At 40.0% G+C, this 26,863-nt stretch overlaps 4 protein-coding genes across 9 annotated transcripts; 2 read left to right on the plus strand and 2 right to left on the minus strand.

Moving 5' to 3' along the window:
* Positions 1–483: 483 nt before the first annotated feature.
* Positions 484–4,914, plus strand: LOC115748434 (phosphoglycolate phosphatase 1A, chloroplastic-like). The gene is made up of 11 exons (XM_030684914.2): positions 484–855; positions 1,203–1,270; positions 1,584–1,676; positions 1,754–1,825; positions 2,109–2,180; positions 2,651–2,710; positions 2,811–2,863; positions 3,149–3,246; positions 3,725–3,824; positions 4,445–4,548; positions 4,630–4,914. Exons 1-11 carry the CDS (start codon positions 576–578, stop codon positions 4,734–4,736), a joined length of 1,107 nt encoding a protein of 368 aa, XP_030540774.1. The 5' UTR covers positions 484–575; the 3' UTR covers positions 4,737–4,914.
* Positions 4,915–5,113: 199 nt separating this feature from the next.
* LOC115748429 (gamma-tubulin complex component 2) lies at positions 5,114–15,320 on the minus strand. The gene is made up of 21 exons (XM_030684909.2): positions 15,141–15,320; positions 14,956–14,996; positions 14,804–14,849; positions 14,312–14,446; positions 13,560–13,691; positions 12,759–12,842; positions 12,591–12,689; positions 12,344–12,435; positions 11,767–11,839; positions 11,144–11,296; positions 10,946–11,065; positions 10,733–10,786; positions 9,378–9,461; positions 9,076–9,150; positions 8,861–8,983; positions 7,243–7,368; positions 7,055–7,162; positions 6,450–6,512; positions 6,194–6,268; positions 5,640–5,842; positions 5,114–5,550 (listed from the first exon to the last, which is right to left on the minus strand). The coding sequence occupies exons 1-21, from the start codon at positions 15,222–15,224 to the stop codon at positions 5,424–5,426; spliced, it is 2,097 nt and encodes a 698-aa protein (XP_030540769.1). The 5' UTR covers positions 15,225–15,320; the 3' UTR covers positions 5,114–5,423.
* Positions 15,321–17,018: 1,698 nt separating this feature from the next.
* Positions 17,019–19,049, plus strand: LOC115748435 (ycf20-like protein). Of its 5 annotated transcripts, none has more exons than XM_048280992.1 (4): positions 17,019–17,300; positions 17,563–17,566; positions 17,695–17,878; positions 18,543–19,049. In XM_048280992.1, exons 3-4 carry the CDS (start codon positions 17,705–17,707, stop codon positions 18,978–18,980), a joined length of 612 nt encoding a protein of 203 aa, XP_048136949.1. In that variant the 5' UTR covers positions 17,019–17,300; positions 17,563–17,566; positions 17,695–17,704; the 3' UTR covers positions 18,981–19,049. The 5 variants fall into 5 exon arrangements, with proteins under 5 accessions (XP_048136949.1, XP_030540778.1, XP_030540780.1 ...); XM_048280991.1 differs by having other exon boundaries at positions 17,023–17,300; positions 18,536–19,049; XM_030684918.2 differs by lacking the exon at positions 17,563–17,566 and having other exon boundaries at positions 17,683–17,878.
* A 683-nt stretch (positions 19,050–19,732) lies between these two features.
* Positions 19,733–26,163, minus strand: LOC115748431 (phospholipase A(1) LCAT3). 2 transcript variants are annotated; one of them, XM_048280990.1, is made up of 12 exons: positions 26,144–26,163; positions 25,819–26,088; positions 24,874–24,965; positions 24,614–24,741; positions 24,338–24,473; positions 24,168–24,219; positions 23,655–23,755; positions 22,637–22,816; positions 21,104–21,261; positions 20,971–21,025; positions 20,389–20,442; positions 19,733–20,120 (listed from the first exon to the last, which is right to left on the minus strand). In XM_048280990.1, exons 2-12 carry the CDS (start codon positions 26,054–26,056, stop codon positions 19,959–19,961), a joined length of 1,356 nt encoding a protein of 451 aa, XP_048136947.1. In that variant the 5' UTR covers positions 26,057–26,088; positions 26,144–26,163; the 3' UTR covers positions 19,733–19,958. The 2 variants fall into 2 exon arrangements, with proteins under 2 accessions (XP_048136947.1, XP_030540770.1); XM_030684910.2 differs by lacking the exon at positions 26,144–26,163 and having other exon boundaries at positions 25,819–26,096.
* Between the last annotated feature and the right edge of the window lie 700 nt (positions 26,164–26,863).

The following is a 26,863-nucleotide window of genomic DNA, read 5'->3' on the forward strand; positions in this document are numbered from 1 at the left end:
AAGGCCAGCAATGGGAGGGAAAGGGAATGAAAAAAAGGAAAAGAAAAAAAAAGGAAAAAGAAATGAAATGAAAATAGAAAAGGAAAAATACGGGAAAAAAATTTAAAACGTTGAAAGATGAAAATGTCGTTCGACCAAGTCCTTGTTTGAAATAAAAAGAGCACTTCAAATCTTTCTTTTTAAACAAAATTTACTTTAAGCCATTCTTTAAAATTAAGTCCATTTTACGTCCTTATTTGAGAATATCAAAGCAATTTATGTTCTTGTTTGAAATTTTTCCAAACTTTTATGCCGCGGGCAGAAATTCTTGGTGGAAAAGTGAAATGGGGAGGTGGATAAAGAAGGCGATATCCTCCATCCGAACCGCCACGTCGGCACGGAAGCCCAAGCCTCTTGGTCGGGAAGCTAACGGCCACAGAAATTAGAAGCCACATACTATAAATCTTCCTTTTTATGAAAATACAAAAAAGGGAAAATTTTGAGTAAATAAATAAAAATAGGAGAAAGAAAAGAAAATAAGGCTTGTGTAGGAGAGAGAGAGAGAGAGCGCGGCGAGAAGAGCAGAGGGAGGGGAGATGTTAAGCAGAGGAGTGGTGGTCAGTTGCAGCGGCCAATCACAGAGGTTGTTCTCCGCCGTCTCCGGATTCTCCGCCGCTCGCTTCCTTCCACCTCCGTCGTCTTCTCCTTCGTCTAGATTCGCGAGCGTCGCATGGAGGAGCAGCTTCTGCTCTAGCGGCGATCCCAAGCCCCGGCCGAGGATGGAGACTCTCAAGGCCGCCCGCGCCTCGGCCCCGCCCCTCCGGGACGCCGACGACCTCATCGACTCCGTCGAGACCTTCATCTTCGACTGCGACGGTGAGTATCTCCCGCACTTCTCGCTCTCGGTTTCTGTGCTTCCGGGGGCCAATTGCTCTCCTCGGTTGCCGATCGCGCGGGGGTCATTGCGATTGCGCCGCAGAGTGGCGAGTCCACTTTCTCTCGTTCCTTTTTGGTGACGATACCACGCGAAACGGCGATCATGACGCTGCCTAAACTTCCCACGCGATTTTCTTGGTTTCTTGTTAAGACGATGATTGGAGCTTTTTCTCGAGTTCCAAGCAAGGACGAGGATGCTTGCTGCTATAACCAGCAACTGCTCTTACTAGAAAATTGTCCAGCGAATACGATCACATTTACACGCGTTCTTCTTCTTCTTCTTTCAGGAGTAATATGGAAAGGGGATAGCCTGATCGACGGAGTCCCCGAAACACTCGATATGCTCCGCTCAAAGGTTAGTATGACATGTTTTGGCATGTTTAGACAGGAGGCCATATCTACCTTTTTGACTAGCACCTTTCTCGCACAAAAAAAAAGGCAGGGGTCCTGTTTTTCTCTTCTTGATTAGTTGTGTAGCAGAAGGGGTTTCCCCATTTCAATCTCCATTTTTGCGAATAACCAGCTGAAACATGGATTCATTGAGATATTGTGCTATCTTACTGAGTGCTATAGTAGCTTCCTCTTCAGCTGTTGAAACCGTTAGGACATCGTGCAGGAGGTTGTCTCTCCTTGTCTATGAACTAATTGTTCATCATCTTCTACTTCAGGGCAAGAGATTGGTTTTTGTTACCAACAACTCAACCAAGTCCAGGAAGCAATATGGGAAGAAGTTTGAGACCCTTGGACTCAATGTGAATGAGGTTAGCCAGCGACTTCTCTCCATCCTATCCGGTGGTGATTCTCCCGCTTGCTTCTATCCGAAATTTACTCGTTTCAGGAAGAGATATTCGCATCGTCTTTTGCAGCTGCTGCATACCTAAAATCTATCGATTTCCCCAAGGATAAAAAGGTATGTTTTGCATAATGGTTCATCCTTTGGCACGTATGCTCATTTGACCGTGAATGCTAGATATAGATAACTATATTCAGGATTTGACTCAAATCAGCAAGGAAACTAGTTGCACCTCTTCAGTAATTGTAATTTTCTAAATCACACTGTAAGGGATTGACTTTGGTTTTGAAGTATACTACAACTTCCAATTACAGGACCAGGCTTCTAAAAAGTGCTCTACTTTGCTGCATAGCTTCTTTAGCCAATACTATTGAAGTGCTAATGACTAATTATGTCGTAGGTTTATGTGATTGGTGAGGATGGCATCTTGAAGGAGCTTGAGCTAGCTGGATTTCAATACCTTGGTGGTCCTGTACGAACAACTTCTTAAACCTTCTATCTCCTGTACAAGCAGACATCATATTGAAATGTCAGATGCTATGTGAATCGTTTTCATATTCCCTTTAATTTCTATTGTTTCCTTGGAACTCATTTACACTGGCAGGCAGGTTTGCTGGTTGATTTGTGAATGGATCTAATGACCAAGATATCAGACTTGTCTGCTTATATTATTACCCAATTGTGGGGTTTCCTACTTTTGTGAGTTGACTGGTCCTGCGTGTTGCTCATAATATCTGAAGGATGTTGCCATCTCCTGGATGTATTAAGTGCTTGCTTCATCGGCCTGTCTTTTACAGTCAAAATCAGCCATTTTCCTTCCTCTGTACCCCAACCAGCAACCACGCAAAGCATCTGTTGTGCAAATTACACTCATTCCAATGCAATTTGTGCAACCACCCAGAAGATGTTGCAGTGCTAACTCAATCATGTACCACTTAACAGGAAGATGGTGGGAAAAAGATAGAGCTCAAGCCTGGGTTCTACATGGAGCACGACGAGGATGTAAGCTTATTCTCATTCTCTCTAATATATTTTTCTTTTGTTCGTTCGTTCGTTTATCCTATTAGCTTATTTGTGCTTTTTCTGCAATGTGGAAACGAAGGTCGGTGCTGTCGTGGTTGGATTTGATCGATACTTCAATTACTACAAAATCCAGTAAGTTCAACATTATGGAGAGCGCTCCTGCATCACCACATGATATGTATAGCCATAGAATGCAAATAAGATGCTCTCTTCTCAAATTACTTTTCTGTTCAGTGATAAGTATATATAACTGCTTCGTGTCTTTGCTACCCTAGCAAAACATAGCTCATTTCTACAGAGCTGAAAAGAAGTTGCTGCATGGTCAAATCTGTGATCTGAACCTACAGTTTTTTGCTTCATGCTAGAACCTGTACGTTTAATGGTCTTTCACTCATGAGTTTATATCGGCTTTTGAAGGTACGGAACACTTTGTATACGCGAAAATCCTGGATGTCTATTCATTGCCACTAATCGTGATGCCGTAACTCATCTCACTGATGCACAGGAATGGGCAGGTTTGCTATTACCCACACTTTTGTGTCCTCACACGAAGTATATACATCTTGCCTCCCAATGAGTCTGTTATCTCCCTGCATCTCTTATGTGAGCTTCCGTAATTTCAAATTTTGTGAACTAAGCTGATGATCGATCATCAAGGTGAGAAAACCTGCCACATCAATGTTTCTCAGCGAGGTTTTGGACCTCTAAAGCAATGTATAACCTAGGTAGAGTGTTTCTCTATCTCTTGGTTCAAAGTATGTACTAAATTCTCTTAAATATCCAGGCAGAAGTTTTAAAGGACATGTGGACAAAGTGAAGTACAGTTTTTTAATATGATCTTGAAGCTGATCTATCTAATTAATCAACTTTTCCAGGTCTCAAAATACTGCTTAGAGAGAACCCACTTAAGTTGCTTGCTTTGATTCCTTGAGATTGCTGGATTTGCTAACGTTCCTCATTTTCACCAGTTACCATTGTGCATCCTTGTTACAGGTGGCGGTTCTATGGTTGGTGCCATCAGGGGATCTACTCAGCGTGAGCCAGTGGTTGTAGGGAAGCCATCAACTTTTATGATGGACTACCTATCAAACAAGTAAGGCTCTGAATTTTATCCTTTATCTCCTGTCTCCCGGGAGTCCTAATGCAGGTTATATGAGCATACACATCACATTGCAGTGGTGTTGCACTCAATTTTCACCTTTCCTAGGAAGTGGAGAGGATCAATGAGAGAAAGGTCAACTTAATAGATTTTTAAGCCACAACTGAGATGCTCAGTTCATCATCCTTGAGAAATGCACTGGAAGTCTGGAAATACCAAATACAAATATAATACATCTCTTTATGCTATACATTCGGAGCAAAGACTTTGTCTAGTATATTATTTGCATTGTTCTACTACAATTTTGCCGTACAGCTTGTTGGCTAACGAGAAAACAGTGCAGCAGCCACAAGAAGCTAAACAAGGACTAAATCCACCGTCACTGTGACGAGTGATGTAGGTTCTATGCTTCGTAAAATTGAATTCTCAGTCTCACATAGTTCATTACCTATCCAGGGTAACTACTGTATCATGGTGGTAGGATGTTACTGGTTAATACGGATAGATATCAGACCATACAGTCACAATAAATGTCATCAATTAGATACCTCTTCCCAATTTAGCATTTCTTACTCATATATTTGGTTGCCAAACTTCTGTTCTTGTCTTGGCAGATTTGGCATTCAAAAGTCTCAAATTTGCATGGTCGGGGACAGACTGGATACTGATATTCTGTTTGGCCAAAATGGAGGCTGTAAAACTCTTCTAGTTCTCTCAGGTGCTTAGTTAGGTCTTCCATTCTTTTCCAACTTCTGTTGTCTATTTCTGGTTCTGATCGTTCAATGTTCTTTTTTGATAGGTGTGACCTCTTTGCCAATGCTTCAAAGTCCAGACAACAAAATACAGCCAGATTTCTACACCAATAAAATATCCGATTTTCTCTCTCTCAAAGCAGCAACTATCTGACCATTTTTCGCACAGTTATCTGGCTATGTCACTATCTTGTGATTATCTAATTGTGCTAAATACCTAAACTCATTCATTGCTCACAATGTTTAGGCACCTTTTATGCCCCCACAATCGTTAGAAACCCTTCTGCCTGAGTAGCAAAAACGAATGAGAGTGATGGAACTTGGTTATAAAGTATCGACACCTCTCTCTCTCTCTCTCTCTCTCTCTCTCTCTCTCTCTCGTTTTTTTTTTAACTTTATTTGTATTTTGGCCCACTTGACTTCGAATTAGTGCTGCATTGCCACTTCATAAAATTCGACACGTTAGGGATGCCACATAAGCATTCGTGAAGATCCTACAGAAGATCAGAGTGGTCAAGAGCTAATACCAGATTGTTGCCCAAGCCTTAAACTATGGATTACACTAGTCCCTGCCCATTTCCTTTGATGAAAAGCTTAAGTGCACAAATCAGTTCAAAAACAGTTGAAATCACCACCCTGCTTCTAGTTCAACTAGAATTCTAACCTATTAGATTTACGACACCTCATGCTCGCAAAATATCACAAAATCGACATATGAAACAAAAACGGAGACTGAAGGGAAAAATACACATAAATCTTTCAGATGGAAGCATGACAAAAAATGATAATTGAGAGGCCTACAGAATAGATTAATTCAATTTATGGAAAAGTGAACCAGAACCTATTGATTCTTTCCAACACCGAGGATCCACTGTGCAAGGTGAGTCAGATACGGCTCCGCTTGTGAATGACTGCTCAAAATTTTGCCCAGGCTCTGGATCTCAGCATTGAACTCCTTCTCGAATTTGCTGCAACATTGAATTGAATGAGAATGGCAAAGAGGACCTTGTATTGGATATCAAAAACGTTGCATCTTTTGTCATTGTTTCATACTTACAGGACAGAATTGGTCACTGTTGCATTTTTTGTCATTGATCTTGAAGCCTGAGATTTGGATACGGATTTCCGTGACTTGGGCTCTTCTGACCTTAGTGAGTTATCCGGTTTTTCATGAAACTGCGCGATGTCTACAGAGGATGTTATCAACCACTGAGTGGCTGCAGCATACTGCACACACAACAGCTTCAACTTCTCCACTTTCTGCATTCATAAAGGTCAGTTGTACAAGTGAACCACGGAAAACAAAGAATGATTGCCACGGTTATCAAACTGATCAAGTGCTTCGGTTTATATTGTATCATAGAACTAGATGCGTTGGATGCGGAGCTCGCACAACGAATGTAGAATTGCATTACAAGTATCGCAACAGATGCTGATAGTGATGCAACAACAGGACTCTGGGCATTCTTCTAGGAAAAAATTCCCTGCTGCTAAACCTATTGCAGTATTCACGTAAAACTAAATATATCCAATGTATCACCACTATCCTAAACAAATATGCAATGCCTCAAAAGCTTGCTTTTTCATTTGAATATGGCAATCAGGACAAACCTTGAGCAGTCCAGGCAAAAGAAGTAGACATTCTCTCAAACACTTCTCGAGGAAATAATCATGATGTTGAATGACCTGTCCACAGAAACAGATATGTAAGACGCAAAACTAGATAACGCTAAAAGGAAACTTTTCACAGCCACATGTCAAGGCATCTGAATAAGAAACAAACACCACCCCCCCCCCAAAACCCCAACCTCCTTTTCCTTTTCTTTTCCTTCCAGGAGATAGAGAGAGGGGGGAAAGGCCAACCAACCTCGTCTATGCTCTTTGCAGTCTGAAGTCTGTTATGCATCACATGCCAATTAGGTTCCAGAACCTGAGAAATAATATAAATCTGAATAAGATGATTGAACAAGTGGGTGCCTAGCTCAGGTTTAAGTAAAGAATACAGTCAAATGTTCAAATAGATTCCCACCAGTCATACATAAGGACACCACTTGCATTGCTGCAAATGCCAATAATACTGCTCCTAGTCAAGCAAACATGTTGGAGTGACAAGTCCTGTTGTGCAATCTTGTTCGCCTTATTTCATTTTGTGGTCAAAGTATTGCATATTTTTCTAGATACTTACGAATTGAAAGTTCTTAAACAATGGAACAAGAGGATAATGTTATATTTCCCTAAATGGATCCCTTTCATTTCAGGTCACAGTTCCATCTCTCTCTGTAGCATGCATATGCTCATGTTGCCTGAGCTAATTCATGTACTTAACAGGAAAGATCAATAACCGAAGAGCTAAAACAAAGAAGAAAGCTGCTTTTTCCTGTCATCTTTCACTTGTTCACTTGATGAAGATTTAACAGAAGAATTGTGTCCAGTAAAAGCATCCAGGATGAAAAATTAAAATAGAAAACCTGCCTCAAAAGTAAGGTAGTGCAGAAGGCTGTTAATAAATTTAAGCATACTGCGGCACAGCAGAGATGATCTTGATATAGCCGTTCCACCTGGGTTAAGAGCACGGACTCCCTGCATAAAGAATATGAGGAGGACTTACACATGGAAGAGTAAGGTAATATTTCAGATGATACTTGAAATCACACACATACTTGATGCACTTGCCATGCTCCACAAAGCTGGCGCTCTACATGTTTACAGTGAAAAAGAAAGCGAAAAATCAACTGATATTTCATCAAGGCTTTTCTTGATATAACAATGGATAATGGCCACCGAACCTGAAAATGCAGGCAACAGCACGTCAATGACAATGTTAACTGTTATGACAATATTGCCAAAGTGACACGAGTATAACTGAAAGATGTAGTCGTCTGACACCTTGTAATTCCAGGCACTAACATTCGTCATCTGACACCTTGTAATTTCCAGGCACTAACATTCCTATTCAATACGGCCATAACAAGGGACAAGATAAAAAAATGGGAGACATAGGCTACTCGTCACCCAATGTCAAGGAATACCAAAGTACATGGTAATCCAAAGGCAATAGGACTTTTGAAAATTAGCTTCAATTACTATAGCAACCCTCCAGTTCTGTCTTTAAAAAAATCACTCGGACAGCCCTCCAGTTTTGCTTGAATCACTTGGACTTCCCCGTATTTCCATTGAAACCTAGGAGACCCCTCTCTATGTTCAAAACTACTTTGAGGCCCTTCATTAATAAGGTATTTGAGATAAAGAGTACTTACAATGCTAATGAATCAAGTTTTACATTTTTTCAAAGATTTTTCAACTAATTTTTAATACTTCTTCAAGTATTCTAAACTAATGCAATTTTTTCAAAAGCCAATTTAAAAAAATAAATTAGCTTAAAGTTATTTCGAAAATATCAAGATCTAGTTTACAATTAAGATCAGTTTCCAAATCTTCAAAGACAAGCAAAACTTGTCTCGTTAACATTGCTATTATTATTTTTCTATGAACATCTAATTAAAGAAGGATTTCAAAGTAGTTTTTGACCATATATGGATTTCCTTTTTTGTATGAAAATACAGGGGTTGTCTAAGTAATTCAAGCAAAACAGGAGGGCTGTCAAGTAATTTTCAGAATATATTGCCCCGGCAAGGTTGTCCAAGTAAATTTTGATGGATTATATCCTAAACCGAATCAGAACAATTACACAGAAAATAGAAAACAAGATGACACATGAGTTTACCCAGGTTAACCCTAGAAATAGGGTTACGTCCCGCAAAGGGATTCCATTGTGATATTTAGGTTTACAACTACAACCACAAGCACACCTTACAATGATCTCTCACACGAGTACAAAATATAGGACTTAAAATAGGCTCAAAGCCCAAGCCTATCCGAATCTCTTTGATCTCACAACAAACAGGCCAACTTAAAACACAAGCTTAAAACCCGATGTTATTTCGGGAGCGCTACCCCCGAGCCCCCGCTCGCCACCGGGGAGCGAAACCCCCGCCCGCTATCCGGGAAGCGGGACCCCCAACATTTCGTGCACGGGGATCACATGTCGTTGGTTCATACTTCGATTTCCCTAAGCTCACATGAGCGTGCCCGGTATGAGAAACAAGGATCCCCGAAGTATTCACCAACTCCAACACATTTTCCCTATAAAAGTTGAGGCTCCAAGAGTTTTAGCTTTTGAATGTCACTTGGCCATAATCATGATTCATTGAGTCATATTCCGGCACGTGGGCGTGTATGTTTTCACACGCAAAGGAGGATAGGGGCAGGGGAACATACCTTGTAACTAAGAGAAAACGTCTCTAGACCAGTAATGCTCAAAGGCTCCTCAAATTCACTATCTTCAGGAATAGTGCGGTTAAGCTCCATGTCTTCAAGTCTCTTAAGCAAAGAAGATCTTTCCTGAATATCCATTTAATTTTTCAGTAAGAGCAGAGTAAGACTATTCTCACGATTATAGTGTCAGCCGAGTAATCTAGCAAGCAGCTTCTTACCACACAACATGTTAAATCCTCATGGCAAGGGTCTGCTGCAGCTGCTGTGGTACGCAAGGCGAGGTCTAGCAGAGACTTAAAATGGCAAAGGCTACTTAGCAAACCAAAAAAAAAAACACACACACACAATCATAAGTTCGTCTCAACAGCAGAGTTTTCTGTCCAGAAATTGTTCTATAGTAGACATTTGATATTCAAATTCACATGCTCCACTAACAGTTTTCTGTCCAGAAATTGTTCTACAGCACACATTTGATATATAAATTCACATGCTCCACTAAAATAGGGCAGTGAGATAGAACCTGCAGCTTCTCCACAGATATCTCATCAAGCTTCTTTGAGAGTTCGTCTCGAGCTATATCCATGAAGTGAACCAGGAAATCGCCCTAAAAGAGCATAAGATACATGGATGATGAAATGCAACAAACAAAAAACCTAAGAAAAGAAACTTCAGCTTCAATCACGAAATAAGAAAAAGGAAAGACTAGTATATGTATCGTCTCTCAACCTGCAAAAGGGTATTGCCAAGATTCGATGAGGGGAGGAAAAGAGAATTGAGTCTTCACCAACATGCTTATATCCATTACATGTGTCAATGGAGATACTTCAAGGGAGAATAACATGCCCAAGCCATCTCCTTATCAATGGAAATTCAAGGCCAATGTGCGGGAAGACTTACATTTTAAAAGAATGTATCAAAAATGGAGACATTACTTCCTATGTCTCCAAAAAACAAAAACAGAGTGTTGGCTGTTGTTAAAGCTCGAGGAACATGTCAGATGGGCAGAGAACCAGCTGTTGGCAGCTCTAGAGGATAGTGGTTTTCTTTGCGAGGATGTTTGCAACTTACTAGACTTTGCCGTCGGGCAATATTCTATTGTACGTGTTTTTTCTAACAAATGGGATAATGTTGACAGGCTTTCTTCGGTCAGAATTAGGTGGAGGCAGCCTTGGATTATTGGGGGCATTTTAACATGGTTTGTGTCTTTCTGAAAGGCCAGGAGGACTTGTTGAAAAAATCAGCATAAGACAGTTTCGAGATTTTGTTGCTTCATTTTATTTAACTGATCTCCCACTTCTGGGTGGACGCATTACCTGGTCTAACAGAAGATGGGGAACTCTTGGTTCCTAAGGTTGTTCAAGTTTACTTCCTACCTAATTCCAATCAATTTCCGATTTTACTGGATTTTGGTTGTGCGAAATGCAGTCCTATTCCTATTTTTGAGAATATGTGTAAGCGTTAGATGGCTTGTGAGAGATGGTCAAAGAGTGGTGGTGAAGATATGATATCCAACAGAGTTCCAGTTTCATTCTCTGAAGAAATTTTTATTTGTTTTAGAATTATTGATTGAATACCTTCCAGAAAAGGATATAATCTCACTTGATTTCACTGCACGATCCAATTTTTTGATAGTTGAAATTCTTTTTTGGGCAAGACAAATGATATCTCTATCAGGGAAAGAAAGGGAAAAATTGGAACAACTACAAAATTCTAGCGAAGAAGTTGACTAAAAGGCTAATGCATTCAATGAAGGGGTTAATTAGGCCCTTCCAGTTTGCTACAGAGGAAGGGAGACATTCAGGATGACACCATGATTGCTAATGGCAGCGATGGCGCTTTAAAAAGATTCCATGTTTACAGAATCAGGGAACATACCTGATCAAGGAGAAGATAGTGCTTCATAGACCGCAACTTTCCCATTAGATCATACTGAAAGGAGAAATTTCTTATTAAGAAGATTCCATGTAAACATATTATTGGAGTACAATGCAATTCAGCCAACTGAAAAAAAAATAATAATGGCTATTGCTAGAGATATTAAAGAAAGATGACTGATAAAAATTTAGTGCGTGAAAAAAAATATCTCACCTTTTCTCTTACAAGATTTAAGAGCTCACCGCTGGCAAAATCATAAGAAGCTCTTATACATTCAAGATAATGATGGTTTGAGCCAGAGCTCATTAACTTTGCATTGTCTGATCCAGGGACCTATAAACATCACCTATTAATGCAGGCACAAGAAGCTCACAGCATAATCATTTATTTTTAACAAAATCACTTAAAAACCTGAACATGGTGCCCACATTCTCTCATCACATTAAGATATTTTCCAGTAGTCAAAATTGTCTCAGCAATATTTGCAAGAAAGCTAGGAATCCCATCTTTGAGGCTGTAACGCTCACTCCAGAATTTAGCACCATCGTCCTGCGTAAGGCTTTCCTGTACAAAGTTCAAAAAAGGAAGCACTTAAATGAAAAAATTGAACCAACTACAAAAGAAAAGGAGCTACAGATAAATTTCAAAGATGACTCTTGTTGGTACAAAAGGAAAATCAAGGACATAGGACTTCAATTCTACACTTCGCTGGTACATGACTATACTTCGAAGACTATATCACAATTCTTGGAGACATTCAGGCACATAATGTGGGGTCCCGATCAACTTTAAATTAGGTAAGCATGTCAATCAATAGGACCCCAAAAGCAACTGCATCGGAATAAAAGGTTTTATTTAAGCTTGAAACAATAATTAATGTAGGTCCTCTTGCTGCAGCCAATTAACAAAGAGTGTAAACCACGAAAGTATTTTCTTAAGCTAAAATAGAATCACAGGCTAGTTCAGCCGTACAATCAAAAAGGAAAATGTGACAAGATTAGATAGTGAACATGGATCACACACTATAACAGTACCTTCTTCAAAGATTTGTTCTCAACGATGAAAAATTCACCATAAGGGTCATCAATAACTCCTTCATAGACCCACCTAAGATATCATTACAATCCACATGAGAAAGAAGTTATTAAATCACAAAGGAAAGATTAGGCCAAAAAACAAAAAAGAAAATCACCAAGTAAAAAGGCCAAGCAGTTTTACTGATAGATGCAATGGAGCAATATGTTCATCTCGTTTATCTTTCTCAAGTAAAACCAGCAGAAGCACCACCAAATAAGGAGGCAGACCACTAAATTTAATCAAGAAAAGGACAGTTGCATGTAATTATTTTCAAATATTCAAGTTACGATATTTGAATAATCAGAAGACTTGACCAAAAAAATATACTTTGAATGCCGAATCCCTGTTGTACGATGGAATGAGTTACCAACCCCAATCATACACAGACAATTTAAAAAAAAAAAAAAAAAAAAACTCAATCATGCCCAAAATAAAGTCCAATTCTGAATTTTTAATTGGTTTTATAAAGGGATGAGATACGTAACGAGGATAAATACTTGAAAACAGATTATATGGTTTCCAACTTGTAGTCACCTTTCTAATATACTCAGATATGCGTTGCTTGCCTGCTGGATCATCTTTTCCAGTAAGGACCTCACAACATTATCGCCAGCCATGACCTTAGCCTGGGTAAAGGGCAAGCTACATTAGCAACCTAGTAAAAATATCACATGTGAGTGAGTGATGACGAAAAATACACTGCCAGAGGCAGACAACTTTTAAAGAGAAGAAATTTGAGGCTGACGAAAAATATACATGCGTAGCTTAATTTAAGGCTGACCTGACTCTGTAAGAGGTTAAGTACTGCAGAACCCACAAAATTATTGGATGAAACCTTCTGAATCACCACGGACAAAGCTTGCATGGACCCCATCATAGGCTGGAGCAAAATGGAACAACTTTCAAGCAAAATCCCTAGCAGGTGTTCATAGTTCAGAGATATGCATACCTGACAATAAAACCACAGCCCTTGAATGGAAAGTCTTCCAAGTCGAAATTGGTGTTCGAGCTGTGCCACCTTCGCTTCATAGCCCTGATAAGAGTAATGAAGAGGCAATATTAGTTGGTAAGAGATCTTCTCAAATGGCATCACTTCGCAAGTATAACTCTCTGGTCATTTAGGAACTCTTCATTAATTCACCAACTTTTAGTTGCATCGTGACCACATAATTTTGACCCCTCTAGCATATAAAAAATTGCACAGCAGTACGTACACTAACAAGCAAGGTCAATAAATTGCTCTGAACTTTCAACAATCTGACCTCTTCTTTTCTTCAATAATCCCTAAGATTTGACCCGCTTGTCACTGTTCATTCTGAGCATCACTCTTCAGGAATTCAAACTCAATGGATCCGTTAATTTTTCCTAAGTGAATGTGAATTACGAAGGCATCACTCATACATGGAAGTTATAGTAAGATACCTTCACTGACTTCCAAGTATCAAAGTGATATTTTCATACTTTCGGTAAAGAAAAACAACATCTCAATTAGAAAATAGTACATCCGAGCAAAGCCCCAAATCTCTCCCTCCCTCCCTCCCTCCCTCGCTCCCTGTGCGCATGTGCCCACATGACGCACACACACTCACTTGTGCATCCAGCTAAAGAAAAAATTTTACTTCCGCACACAGCCTACAAGCTACTAATACATGTAATAATAAAGATATGAGCAGATCTTTCTACGTTTCCGTCATAAATGACAGGATGAGCATATATAAAAGCTAAATGCATTTGAACATGCAAAAATTACCAGAAGCAGGTCTCTGAGGGCTGCAGCAAAGGCGTGATTGACAAGGCCATTCTTAAACTGGGACCTTGACTCCACAAAATGGCTAATGAGAAGAAAACTTTGACACAAGGGAAAAATCCTTTTAGCCATTTCCTGACAGTGAAATGCCTGGTTAGCTCATCTGACAACTATGTCAAGTATAAGGTCGGCATCAAGTATCTTAAATGCAATTTGCTTGGATACATTCCTAATAGTCAAATGACTTTGAGAAATTTAAGCAGTCCAGTTTTTTTGAGAAGTCGGACAAAATTTAAGCACATGTGAGATGTGTTCTTAACTTTAAATTGTCAATAAATTTTTACAAGTGAGCCTGGGAAAGCCTAAATGCCCCAACACCGATTGATCTGTTGACATTTGCTTAAATCCTGAACCAGGTTAAGTGTGCCAATGAATTAATGATGATCCGAGTGCTTCTTGACTTCAAATTGTTGACAGTCAACCTATCCTCAAGGTGCACATGCATACACTCTGTGTACCCAATGACTTGGCACCCAGAAATTTGACTCAGCAGAGAGCATTAACAATGATATTAGATCTCCCACTTTTCCAAGTACTATCCACTAGCTTGGAGTGAAACATTTTTTTCCATCAACATAGTCAGCACTAGCAAACATATATTTGAACACATGAGGAAAGAACAACATACAGAAGGCTGCATCACAGAAGTTCGGAGGTCAGCCATAGAAAGAGAGAAAAATTCCATAGCATGTTACCTGAAGTGCTAAATCCATTGATGCATCTACATGGAAGGAAATAGCATCTTCCTTTCCGCGCACTCTCATAACGGATATATATCGTCCTTCCACACCAACCAAAGCAGAGAGAAGATCATCGATAACAATAAGTTCCTATCATGAAATGAACAAGAAGTTCCGACAGTCAGGGACTCAAGACACATGCTTTTCCAGTCAGTAAAGAGAAAATAACATTTACTACCCTTCTAATTAATACTCCTTCCCAATGAAGTTGAAACTCAGGGAGTCAAAACTACGATGCTAAACCTACCAACGAAGGAGCACGCAATGCATGTTGCTAAGCTGTTCAAATCTCAATTCCCATAAGGAGGTTAGGATGTATCTACAAGTCACGTCATTATCTAAATAAACACTGAAGAAGTCCGAAGTCAATGAAAAAGCAAGGACCCAAAAATGAAGGCGTACGAACATTATAGGAAGGAGCTCATGTTGACGGGCACAATACTATACCTGAACTGCAGCTTCGTAACAGCCAATTGCCCTGTCCGATCCGCCACTGGTTTGCGTTCCATCAAAATTTGCAAAAACGAATCAATGGACACAGCAGGAGCATCAAGCGGAAAAATCTGGAAAACTTGCATCGACACCGGGAATGAACGTACCTGAGAGAATCAAGGGCGAGGCGGGACGTCCCTTTCACTTCCTGAACAAACATCACGAAATCGAACGAAGTTGAGTACGCCAAACATCTCCTCAGAGTTCATCGGCACAAAGCTACTGAGTGAAACATCTCCACAAAGTCGAAGGACCAATGCACATAGAGAGAGAGAGAGAGAGAGAGAGAGACCTGGTGGAAGCGGCCGGTGAGGAAAGGCCTCTCGACGTTCCAGCGAGGAGTGGAGGGCGCCGTCGCCGCCGCGGAATCCGCCATTTCCAGCTCAATTCATCCGAGAGAGAGGTCGATCCAGAAGTAGAATCAAGAAATCGTGAAGATCGCCGACGAAATCAAGCACTGAAAACAGCAGTGAGAGATTTATAGAGAGAGAGATGTGAAAAAATTGAAATGGAATCACAACACAAGTCGCCCGCGCGCAGCCGAGTCTCCTTACTTCTATCACACGACGACCGAAACGAAAAACGCTCTGCATTTTTAAAATATGGAATCACTATTATGCCCCTCACTAATCTTCATTTCTCCTCTTCAAACGGGATCTACTAGCACCTATGAAGCACCGACTCGCTGGGATCTACTCTTGCGATCGATTCGTGATCAACGCTCTAAACACGTTAGCGATACACGAGTCCAGCATTTCAACATATCATTTTGACACGCACGGGTCAATTTTAAGCATTTTTTATAAATTAAGAATCAAAATATAAATTTATCGGATATATACCCAAGCCATATATCCAATTACCCCAAAATTAATATACTCAATTAGCAACAAAAAAAAAAAGACTGATTGTGAGATAACAGACAAAGAAGAAGAAACTCATCGTGTTGGAATTCTCTATTTTATGAAAATGACATGTCGGCGTGTCGTGTCGCATGCCGCGTGTTATTGTTGGTGCTACTTAGACGAGCACAAATAGTTTTTAAACTTGGATCCAAACAGGCAACATGATCCTTGAATTTTTAATTTTTTCAATGTGAACCTTGAGTTTCGACCCAATACAAAGTATCACCCTTGTAATTCTAATTTGTTTAATGTGCTCATTAAACTATTGGTAAATTTAATGTAGTATCCGGATTATATCAAAAAAGTTCAAAGATCATATTGAATAAATTGTACATTTTAGGGATGGTATTGGATATTTATAAAAAAAAATCATGAATTATTTGTATCATTTTCTCATTTTCTGCTCTCACTCTATATGATGTGAAAATTTAAAAGAAGTATAATAAAAATAAACCGTTAATTATTATTTTGTAATTTCTCGATGTTACATGAAAATCAACTTTTTAACTGCCAAAAAAGATGTTTTTATTGTCATTCCAAATGCATATTCATGTTTCCACTTGGGAATAATTTTGTGTTTGAGATGGCCAAGTGAAATGAAATGGAGAGGAGAATTAGGATTTCAATGTTTTTATTTGGTGAACAAGTTGATGCCATTAAAAATTCCATACTAGCATTTGATGACACATTTAAAGTGAAATAAATTTTTTTTAAATTAGTTTTCTGGACTTTTCACGTGTGTTTGCTAAAAATAATCAGTCAATGAAAAATTATTTATGGTTCAAAAAAAAAGTATACATGCTTAAAGTTAGGAAAATGAATTCCCTAACTTAAAAATGAGTAAACATTTTTAAAGTTGTTCTCAAAACAAACATAGAATTAGGGTTTGTTTGTTTAAAGAAAAACTATTTTCCAAAATTTTTTTTCATTTTTCAATATTTAGATGATGAAAAATTAATTGATCTACAAAAAACAACAAGCTTAAATTTGCGGAAACCACTTTCCCTTCTAGCAAGAAGGAATTCGATTTCCCTAAACCACCGATATCATGAAAACATTTTTATTTACCATATAAAAAAAATTAGTGAAATGATGCCTTCGTTTCGGGAAAAATTTCATAATAAAGTAAAATGCTTTATCAGAAATCAATTCTTAATGGTCAATAGAGTGAAATTAAAAATTAGAAAGGGCATGGCCAACCGAGGGTAGTATTGACACTTCACCCTTCCTGCCGATAAAAATCCCAAGTTATCATCAGCCGTCCGTCTCCGTTGCTCCCTCTCAAGCCTCAAAGTTGAGGAACAGAGAGGGAGAGAGAGAGATGCTGTCCGGCCATGGAAGGTGGGAGCAGCCACTGATTGCCGCCATCTTCTCTCTCGACCTCCAACTTCGGACCTTTCAATGTCCGAGGTAAAGTGGGCATTACGGGCAATTTTGCAAACGTCAGATGATATAGTGGCTGTCGATTTTCTCCTCGTCGCTGCTCCAGACAGACCAGAACAGCGGCTCTCGGGTTCTTGACATCGGGCACGAGCTCTGCTTCAAAAGTAAGCACCGAGTGCCTTCGTCTTCCCATCGTTTTAGAATTGTTCCTCTGATCTGGTTATGTGCTTGCTCTCCTTGTTGGGTTCACGGTCCTCTAAAAAGTGCTTCCTCTCATTCCTTTGGACATTGCAATGAAGGTTCTTTAGTGTGTATATAAGTTCCCGGGCTCCTCTTTTCTAAGAGGGTTAGATTATCGCAAACTCTTGATCAATCATCTGATCAGCTTGAAAGCTGCTTATACTGAACCTACCGAAGTTCAATTAGACTTGCTTGCCATGTGTTTGATTTATGGTTGCTATCATCCCGAAGACATGGATACTATGTAGGCTTTTCGGGGTAAGTCGGTGTCTGACATGGCGTCTGTGGATCTTTTTTCCAGCAAAGTCCTGCATTTGCTGCTCATGGCATGCCAATCTGGAGCAATGGCAATGCAATTGAGTCTGCCGCTGCGGGAAAACGAAGCCCTCGAAAGTTCCTGCATGGTCCTCGCTCCCTGTGTGGTTTCAAACTCAAAAATGGAATCCTGCATCAACAATCGAGTTTTCTTTCGGCTAAAGTCTGCATCATTTTGTTGGAACAGGTATTTTTAGACCGTATTTCGTGCTTTTCATTTTATTTCGAAAAAAACTGTGATGTATCATGTTTGGGTTGCGATACGATGGCAGTTGTGACTGTTGGTGGTAACCGATTGTAACCTCTTATCCAGTTCTATTTTAGTTGCATTTCTAGCATTTTGGAGATCTGCTGCTCATATTCTTATAGCCCCGCTTAATTGCGATCTAATGATGGTCCGGTTTTCTTCCAAACTTCTTGTGCCAAATTCACTGCCCTCATGAGCTTCCATCAATTGTGCTGGATAATTTCCTGTTTTCTTAGCACGGACTTTGAGCTGTACCACATGATTTTGATGTACGATGGCAACTCTTTCTTACCTATTTTGTTTAATTGTATATAGCTGCATAAGTCAATCGTATTAACCTAATTGTCGATGCCTTTTGGACAAATTTCTAAAGTAAGTGAAAACTTTTTGGAGTTTGATAGGGGTAATCTAGTGTTCGTTACAAGGACGTTATGTGGCTGTGCTTGTAGTTAAAAGAACTTTTTGGGTTTAGATCAAGTCCTTTCGTTTTGTATGCTTAATATGGGATCTTGATATGTGATCTGTCTACGTAGTTCACTTTTATGAGTCTCTTCCTACCATTTTGAACGAGCCAGTCATTTTCTTTACATCTGTTAGTTCTCAGATGAGAAGACATGGCTGGAAAATAGCCTTTGCCCTGAATACAGGTGGTATTCCTGGTAATGGCGAGCAAGATGGCCTCAATGGTGATGATGCAGATCTCAGTCGTACTCGATTGGGCAGGATAGTGAGCGCTGGGGGCAGACAACTTCTGCAAAAGCTGAACTCGGCTAGAAGGAATTTTCCCATGAAGATATTTCTTCTTCTATTGGGTTTCTATACGGCAAATGCATTGGCGACAATTCTTGGTCAGACAGGTGACTGGGACGTGCTTGTTGCTGGTGTCGTGGTTGCAGCGATTGAGGGGATTGGTATGCTTATGTATCGAAAACCCCCTTCTCTTTCTAGCAGAAGACTTCAGTCCTTTGTCACAATGATGAACTACTGGAAATCCGGCATTTGTTTAGGCCTCTTTGTGGACGCTTTCAAATTAGGTAGCTAGATACCCTTTAGCTATGTAATAACCTCATCCTGTATCCCTGATTCCACCGAACAAGAAACTGCAAAAAGTGGAATGAAGGATTTTTGTGCTCCGACTCTTATAAATCCGAATTGGTTGCTGTCTCTTGAACCGGGTGCATAAGTATAATAAACTATTCAAATGTATCCGCGATGCCGTTTGGAGCATTTTTCCTTCCATGACTTCGTGACTGTTGAATGTGCATCTGGATACATGTGTTTCTATGTGCACTTGATGGGGCTCGTTTGTGCTTTCACATGAATACTCTAATTTATCTGCTTTTGTTTAAATGGCAATATGGCTTGTTAGGCCGAAAAAGTGAGGTGTTAAGGCTAAACACAAATGATCGGTCAAAAATGTTCATGATGATGCAAAAGTAGACAGCAGCAGAAGTTTAAGCATTTGCTAATTTCGTTCTAAACCTTGCTTGTGGATTCTTGCCTCCACTCCCTCTCGCACCCTCATCGATATCGTTGTATGGTCCTAAAAAGGGGCATGCCGATCAGACATGCTCACTTTGACATATGGAAATAGTAAATGTGCTCAGTTGTTGTAACTCTTATCATCGGTCACTCAGCATATGGATTTTGCTCCACTGCCTCACTATGCAAGGTCGTTTGGATATTGCACATTTTCACTTTGCCTTTACTTCTCTTTTCCGTTGCCTTTTTGGCTAAATCCTTTGATGACATGCAACAAGAACGATACACAAGTTGTATTCTTTGGATGCTGCGTTTCTGCTAAGTCAACCCACTTTTGCTTCTTCAATGCTTAGGAGTCAGGGAATGCAGCTTTAAAATGTACATACTCTCTTTGTTGACTCCCATCTTTTACATTTAAATGGTGGATCTAACATTCTTGACAAAATACACGACAGAGTTTCCAATTTCCAGAGGAAAAAATAGACTTGGGGGAACAAAATCTCCTGCAAGTCAACTCCCTATGCTATCTCGATACTCTTCAAGAAGAATCCATTACTCTCGAAGTCCTACCGCGCTTGCTGCAGCTGACCTGCTCAACTCCCAACCATTTTTGGATGAGTTGAAAGACGGTAGGGTCGCATAGTAATTGTCGGTGACCAGCAGCAACCCCTGCTCGCTCCACTGCCTCGAGTCCATCAGCCTGTTGATTAAGAAATCACTTGAGATAACATGGGAACTTTTGTATCGCACGCTGTTGCAACATACTACAGATCAAACGTAAACAAACAGGATACTGACCAGGACAAGGAGTATGATCTGGATTTAAAAAGTATGACATAACTCCAAAATAAAAAGTAAGTGCTAAAGATGAATATCTATTGCATCTTCCCGTGCGTGGCAACAAATCAAACTGCAGTGCGTCATCTCAAAGCATGGTAAAAGGAGAAAAAGCTTTGCCAAATAGTTACCAGAGCTGATTCTGTGGGGACTGTCCCATCTCCATCCACATAAGAGTACTGGGGCTGCAAGATGAACCACAGCAAGTTTGAGCCAAGAACAAGAAAAAGAAAAGTGAATGGAAAAGTGCATTTGGAGTTCAGATGCATGTGAAAATCATGAAGGATAAAATTAGCCTAAAGGAAAATTTGAGCAGCCGTGAAATGGCAGCATCAAAATGGAGGACACTAGCTCCTGCTTCCCAAGCACATCAATTTATGAAACGCCAAAGAAAATTTGAAAATCCAATGTTATCTGGTCATGACTCAACTTTAAGGCCCACATCTAAGTTCCACATCTCCTGAATATTGCAAAGTCACATATCAGCTTCTCAATGTGACGAATAAAATGTCAACTTCAGTGAGAACTCGCTCCATTGTCAGCGTAAGATGCAGCTGAGGTCATTCTAGTTTAATTTGGTGGAGAATACCAACAATTCCAAGAAAGTGCTCTTAAACAACTCATTTAATCATGACTAAACAAAAGAAGTGGTTCAAACAAATAGAATGTCATCCAATCAGAAGAGGCGGTTATAATTATATAAGACTACTCACCAAAGTGTGGCACATCTCAGACAAGTCCTCAATGGGGGATGCCTCTGAACCATAACTGTCGCGAGAGCATGTCATCATGTCTACCACCAAAACATAATATTAACATGCAAAACACAGAGTAGAAGCTGCGTACCGAACATCAAAAGGTGTGTCCGAAGATGTTCCATAGATGTTATAGAACTCGACCTCACTAGGAAGTTTAATGTCGTCGATAATTCTGCGAGTTTCAGCAGCCCATTTGAGAATAGAGAGGTTAAAGGGCAAGGGTATTGTCCGTCCTTGGTAATTTAGCTGTAACCACAAAGAATGCAATTCAGACTTCGTAGAAGAAGCAATGAGAAGATCTTGGCATTCACAAGAAAAGGGTGAAGGGGAGAGAAGCTTACAGTTTCAACTGTGGAATGAGGATTACAAAAATTTGAATAAACAAAATCCCTCTACATGCTTAAGTGAAGATACATCTATAAACAGCTTATCATGCGCTTTCGGGAAACATTTCAGAAGAGATCTCAGAGAAGCTCATTAATAAGGGTACAGCTGGTAGAAAAGGAGGACAGACCTGGCGAGGCAGCTTTTATCTAGTTAACAGGAAACTATAAGTTTATAACCAAGGGATATGTGCATAGGAACACCTAAAATTTGTCACGAAAGTGCAATTGAATACTAAAACTTGCTAAAACTCATAAAAGGTGCAATCAAGTCCTAAAACTTGTCAAATTGATGTAATTGAGCCCTTCCGTTAACTTCGTCATTTAGATTAACAGAAAATATTGACGTGCTTTTTTTAAATATTTTCTCTCTTCTACGAGGCAAAGACATGGCTAAAACACAAAATTTAAGGCTAAAACAACATCATTTTGATCCAAATATGATTTATAATACAGTTTTTACTTGAAATAAATTAAAACAAAAATGGGCTGACGATGGTGGGAAAATGGTCGGCGGGGTTCACTAGGCCCCGGCCGGTGGCGGCCCTCGACCAAAACCGGGTGAGGACCGGCGACCCTTGCCCGATCCGGGTGAGGGCCGCAACCCTCACGGGCCCCCGGCCGGATACCCGCGACCCCTTCCAACCATTCCCCCACCATCGCTGGCCCACGCTATCTGGTTCTAACCTTTTTCCTTTTTTTTTTTTACTTTAACTTACTTTTTAATAATAAAAAATTAAAAATCAGATTTCGACTAAAACGATAACGTTTTAGCCACATCATCACTACGTAGGAGAGAGAAAATATTTAAAAAAAAACCACGTTAGCATTTTCCATTAACCAAATTGAACGGAGTTAATAAAAGGACTCAATTGCACCAATTTGACAAGTTTTGAATTGCACTTTTTGCAAGTTTTAGGATACAAGTTTTACTTCTTCTCCCTAAAATCAATAAGTTCTCCTTAGTGGTCAAAGATCCCTAAAATGCCCGACATTTGTACAACCCAAGAAACACCAAAATAAAATGTTTTTTGTTCACTTCCAGTTGCTTGGACGCCACTTCAAAGAGGCCCTTAGTCGGTATTCAAGATTTTTGAGTTTTTTCAGCAGATAGAGGAACCAGCTACATTTTAGCATCAAAAGATGAGCAAAAGTTGACACCAAACTGATCTAAATGTCTGCTTCCGCGGAAGAGTTCAGAATAACTAAGTGACCAAGAAAGAATGTGGACATGCTACCTCATTATTTCGCAATGCTGCTTCAAATAAAGAGACACTTTCAAGGGGACCATAGGTCTCCAAGTTGACAGAAACATCCCCGTCGATAGAGTGCTTTTGCCAGACTTCAATCTTAGGCTGCTTCGCCCACTCAAACTCAGGGTTTGCCATCATTTCATATATTGACGGACACTCGATCAACTGTATTCAAATAGAACGCACTATTAGCAAGAGAGCACAAGATCACACCAAGCAAAAAGCAGAAACAACTGTCAGACCCTCAAACATGATCCGTTGCCACCTCCTCTTGCAGAATAATCGAGTTAGCTGATCCAAAAATGAAAAAAATCCAAAAGTGAAGTGCAAATGGTCTAAAATTGCTCACAAATATGAGAAGAGAAATGCAAGACAAGAAAGCATACGCTTTTATATACCAGTCTTTTAGCATGTTATGTACGCTAGCCCTACAACAGGAGAAAGAGAGCATAGCCAAAATAAAGTCAGGGTCAGCTAACAAAGGTGTACCACTCCAAATCGCGACTCTCAAAACACAACCTGACTTGCTACACCATCTCAAGCTATAGTATTGGTCAAATCCATTTCACATGTTACTGAACAGTTTTAGGTAGAAGCCCTAATACTTTTGCAATTTTCTTCGTCATTTAGTGCGTAAAAGTGATTGATAGATGTATTCAGGATGGACTTAACTATTGCATAGTGGGTAGTGGTGCATTTGCCCCACTCCTTTTTTTAAGTTTTGAAACTACTGAGGGTTTTTAAGCAATGCCAAAAAACTACTTGCTTTAGAAAAGTAAAACATGCACAATACTAGTTATGATAGGACTTTTTTAGGCATAAGAAGATTGGTTACTAAATCTTAACACTTGATTTTCTTGTAATCAATCATTAATTAATTTGTTGACCCCACTGACAAAAGTTTCTAGATCAGTCCCTGTATATATTCCATCCTCCTTTCTGCTAGTTCTACACCAACAGCAGGGTGCACCTAGTGGCCTTGAGAGATGAATAGAGAAATTACCAATTGGTGAAATGTCCACCTAGACACAAAAAAGTAGCTCTCAAACCCTTCAACAAATTGCAGTCCAGTTAAGAGAGAGTCATTGACGCATCCCGGTGCACCTATCACATAAAATGATAACACTTTGAAAACGTAGGAGCAATACAATCTACTAAGCACATGGAGGTACTTTTTTATTCAAAACTACAATGCAATAAGCGAACCAAGATGAAAATGAGCATTTAGCCTTCAACAGTTGGAAAATCAATAGAGATATCTAATTGCACTTGAAGTTGAAGATCCAATTGACAAACATGACAAGCAAGTTTCAAAGTTTAAGATCAAAATAAGAAAAGCATCCGATTTCAAGCCAACAGAGAAATCATGATCGCTCTATCAGCTGGGCATCAGAAAACAGATGTTCTCTATCAGATAGTGAACATTACAGCCTGTATCTATGGTTCTTTGAGTATCTTTCCAGACATTTGAGTGTCATGATAGAATGAATCTGGAACTTTGCCCAAAAGCAGTTACCTTGGAAAGGGCATGCAATACAAATCCACTTCCTTACATACTTTGAAAAGACCTGTCAATTAACAACTAAATTATAGTCTTATTGCTAATTCTGTGCATATAATCCAATATCGTAAGCAACTAGACAATCTTCAATAAATGCTTCCAGCAGTTAATGATGGAACACTCACATCTTGACGGAGTGATAGGAAACACGACACCAGCCATCCACCCATTGAATGAGAAATTAGGTCAACTTTTCTACCTCCAGAAGATTTATAAGCAGTTTCCAACTTTGACCGAAGGCCTTCTAGGAGCTTGTCAGCTCTGCAATGATGTAGCAGATAAATGTGTTCACAATTATCAGAAACTTAAACACTGAACCCCTGGCTGATAAATCAGCTAAGAATGCAGTACTCAAGATATCGACTTTGTTTTTCAACAACTTAACAGACAAACTGAATTACCTATTACTTTGCCGGAAATCATAACCATATCCAAACAATGTGGTTCCCTTCTTATACCCTATCCCCACGAGCATGTCAATCATATCATGAAAATGATATACCTCTTTCAGATGTATAAGTTTCACAAACTGAAAGGTGAAGAATTCTCATCAATACATTCCCATTAGTAGTAAATATGTTGCGGAATTAACAGTGCAAACAGGAGCGATATATTTCTCTGACAAAGCACCAAAAGAGTGAAGAATAACTTAGAGCCTCACCCATGATGGGTCTAGTATGTCGATCGCATAGAGCCCATAATCATCGTCAGGAACCACAATTTCAGCATCATCATTCAATGACTCGGTCAATCCTTAGGATGACAAAAAGCACAAGCTCATCAAGCACTAAATCATCATGTGTGATTGAGGAAATCTGATGTCGGTGAACAAAATTGACAGAGACTGTGGAAAGAGATGTAACTGCCAATACAGCAGATCATGTCACACCCAGTGAGTTAAATTCCATAGACAAGGTACACAGCATGTGCTGTAAAACAGAGAAACTTCTGCAAGTAAGAAATAAGTTCAAAGGAAACGTCCATGAGCAGGACGTTCTCGAGTAGGAAATATCTGTAACATGGTGCTATTTCATGAGGAGGGGTGCTTTAGATCAAACCAAGCACACAAATCAGATCTATACTCATGATCTGTTCGGGTTTCAATTTTTATTCAGAAAGGACATTAGAGAATTACTCAGGAGAGCGACTTCAGGATACAGAAAGAGCGCACCGTGTTCGAAACAGAACTCATTTTCAATGTACAAAAGAATGATTCCAATTATTCTTAATATGCGATAACTAAATAATTTCGGACAAACAAACCAAACCAACCCAGAAGGCCAAAACGTGTTTCAAGGTACACTAGTACATAAAAGATAATTTGTCATATCGATGACTGATGAAACGTTGTCGTCATATCCATGGGTAAAATATCTCACAGATTTCAAAGTGGAGGTCACAGACTGCTGAGAGTGAGACCACGTAACATGAAAAACGACACAGGTAGAGGCATGTCGAATCTATAGTGACGAGGTGAGGGAAGTAGCAACAACATATAGCAGAAGTTACCCTACTACTCGCGCGCGCGCGCGCGCGAGTATGCAAATGGGTGTGGAAATGGAATCCCAAGCATGCGGGTTGCAGAGAGAGAGACAGAGAGAGAGACCAGTGGAGGGGTTGAAGAGGGACCAGAGCTTGTTCTTGAACTCCAAGTCGGCGAGGAGGATGCGGACCCAGACACGGGTATCGAAGCCCAGCCACCCGTCCCCCTTCTTCTTGGAATGGAGTATGGAGCCACCCATCCCCGACACCAGCACCACCGGGTTTCTCTCCTCAGAAGCTTCCTGATCACGGCGGTTGCCGTCTCCGAACCAGAAGCAGGGGCACGCTCTGTCCCTCCACATGATGATGCCGATCCGATGCCTGCCCCCCTCTCTCTCTCTCTCTCTCTCTCTCTGCTCCGAAGCTCAGAGAAGCGGAAAATGGGAAGTCGGCGCCGGGGAGAGAGAGGCAGATAGAGTCGCGGGGTAGCTACAGAGCTAGCTTTACGAGGGCAGCTACAGCCAACAAGTAGAGATGGTAGATACAAGCCGACGTTCCGTTTCAACCTTTCTTCCAGGTAGACCCCGCGCTACGTGGCGTGGGTAGGTTTCGTTTTGACTATGTTCGTGTTCTTCTTCCAGTCATCTGGATCCGAGCGCGCTCTTTATTCGCATGTTTTCGCGGAATTCGTACTGTTGAGCCGTGACATTTTTGTTCTTTCCGCTCTATGCAAACCATATAAACTCCCTCGGATGCGGACAAAGTGGGACACCACCCAGTGGCATATTCTAAGGAATTGTGCTCCTTCTTCATCATTCCAAGGGAAAATTCAAAAAAAAAAAAAAAAAACCTAAAGTCCACTTATTTTCTCAAATAAAAATATCAAGTGAACTTTATTTCAAATAAAAATTTAAAATGACATAATATATTTTAAATAAGAGCTTAAAGTGATTATAGAATTTCAAAAAAGGACCTGATCTAAAGTACTTTTTCGTCATTTCTCATTTTGATTATTTTTTTTCTATTTTTTTCCTTCTCTGATTTTAAAAAATGAAAAAACAGCCACACCAACGGGAAGGCTACCCCTCCCCCCTTTGGCAGCCGACCCACCACTGATGTCACCACCCCTACCGACCCTTGCCAAAATCAGGAGAGCATTGGGCCCTCTC

The sequence above is a fragment of the Rhodamnia argentea genome, chromosome 6 (assembly GCF_020921035.1).
Source record: "Rhodamnia argentea isolate NSW1041297 chromosome 6, ASM2092103v1, whole genome shotgun sequence".
In the NCBI taxonomy this organism is placed as follows: domain Eukaryota; kingdom Viridiplantae; phylum Streptophyta; class Magnoliopsida; order Myrtales; family Myrtaceae; genus Rhodamnia; species Rhodamnia argentea.

Coding starts and splice junctions, on each gene's coding strand:
- LOC115748434 (XM_030684914.2), top strand. CDS start 576: ATGTTAAGCAGAGGAGTGGTGGTCAGTTGCAGCGGCCAATCACAGAGG. Junction 1,677..1,753: donor TTGGACTCAATGTGAATGAG/GTTAGCCAGCGA, acceptor TACTCGTTTCAG/GAAGAGATATTCGCATCGTC. Junction 1,826..2,108: donor ATTTCCCCAAGGATAAAAAG/GTATGTTTTGCA, acceptor ATTATGTCGTAG/GTTTATGTGATTGGTGAGGA.
- LOC115748429 (XM_030684909.2), bottom strand. CDS start 15,224: ATGGCGGATTCCGCGGCGGCGACGGCGCCCTCCACTCCTCGCTGGAAC. Junction 14,997..15,140: donor TCACCGGCCGCTTCCACCAG/GTCTCTCTCTCT, acceptor ATGTTTGTTCAG/GAAGTGAAAGGGACGTCCCG. Junction 7,163..7,242: donor GAGCATGGCAAGTGCATCAA/GTATGTGTGTGA, acceptor TTCTTTATGCAG/GGAGTCCGTGCTCTTAACCC.
- LOC115748435 (XM_048280991.1), top strand. CDS start 17,700: ATGGCATGCCAATCTGGAGCAATGGCAATGCAATTGAGTCTGCCGCTG. Junction 17,879..18,535: donor GCATCATTTTGTTGGAACAG/GTATTTTTAGAC, acceptor TACATCTGTTAG/TTCTCAGATGAGAAGACATG.
- LOC115748431 (XM_048280990.1), bottom strand. CDS start 26,056: ATGTGGAGGGACAGAGCGTGCCCCTGCTTCTGGTTCGGAGACGGCAAC. Junction 24,966..25,818: donor CCTCTTCAACCCCTCCACTG/GTCTCTCTCTCT, acceptor TGTCATCCTAAG/GATTGACCGAGTCATTGAAT. Junction 23,756..24,167: donor TATTGCATGCCCTTTCCAAG/GTAACTGCTTTT, acceptor TTTATGTGATAG/GTGCACCGGGATGCGTCAAT.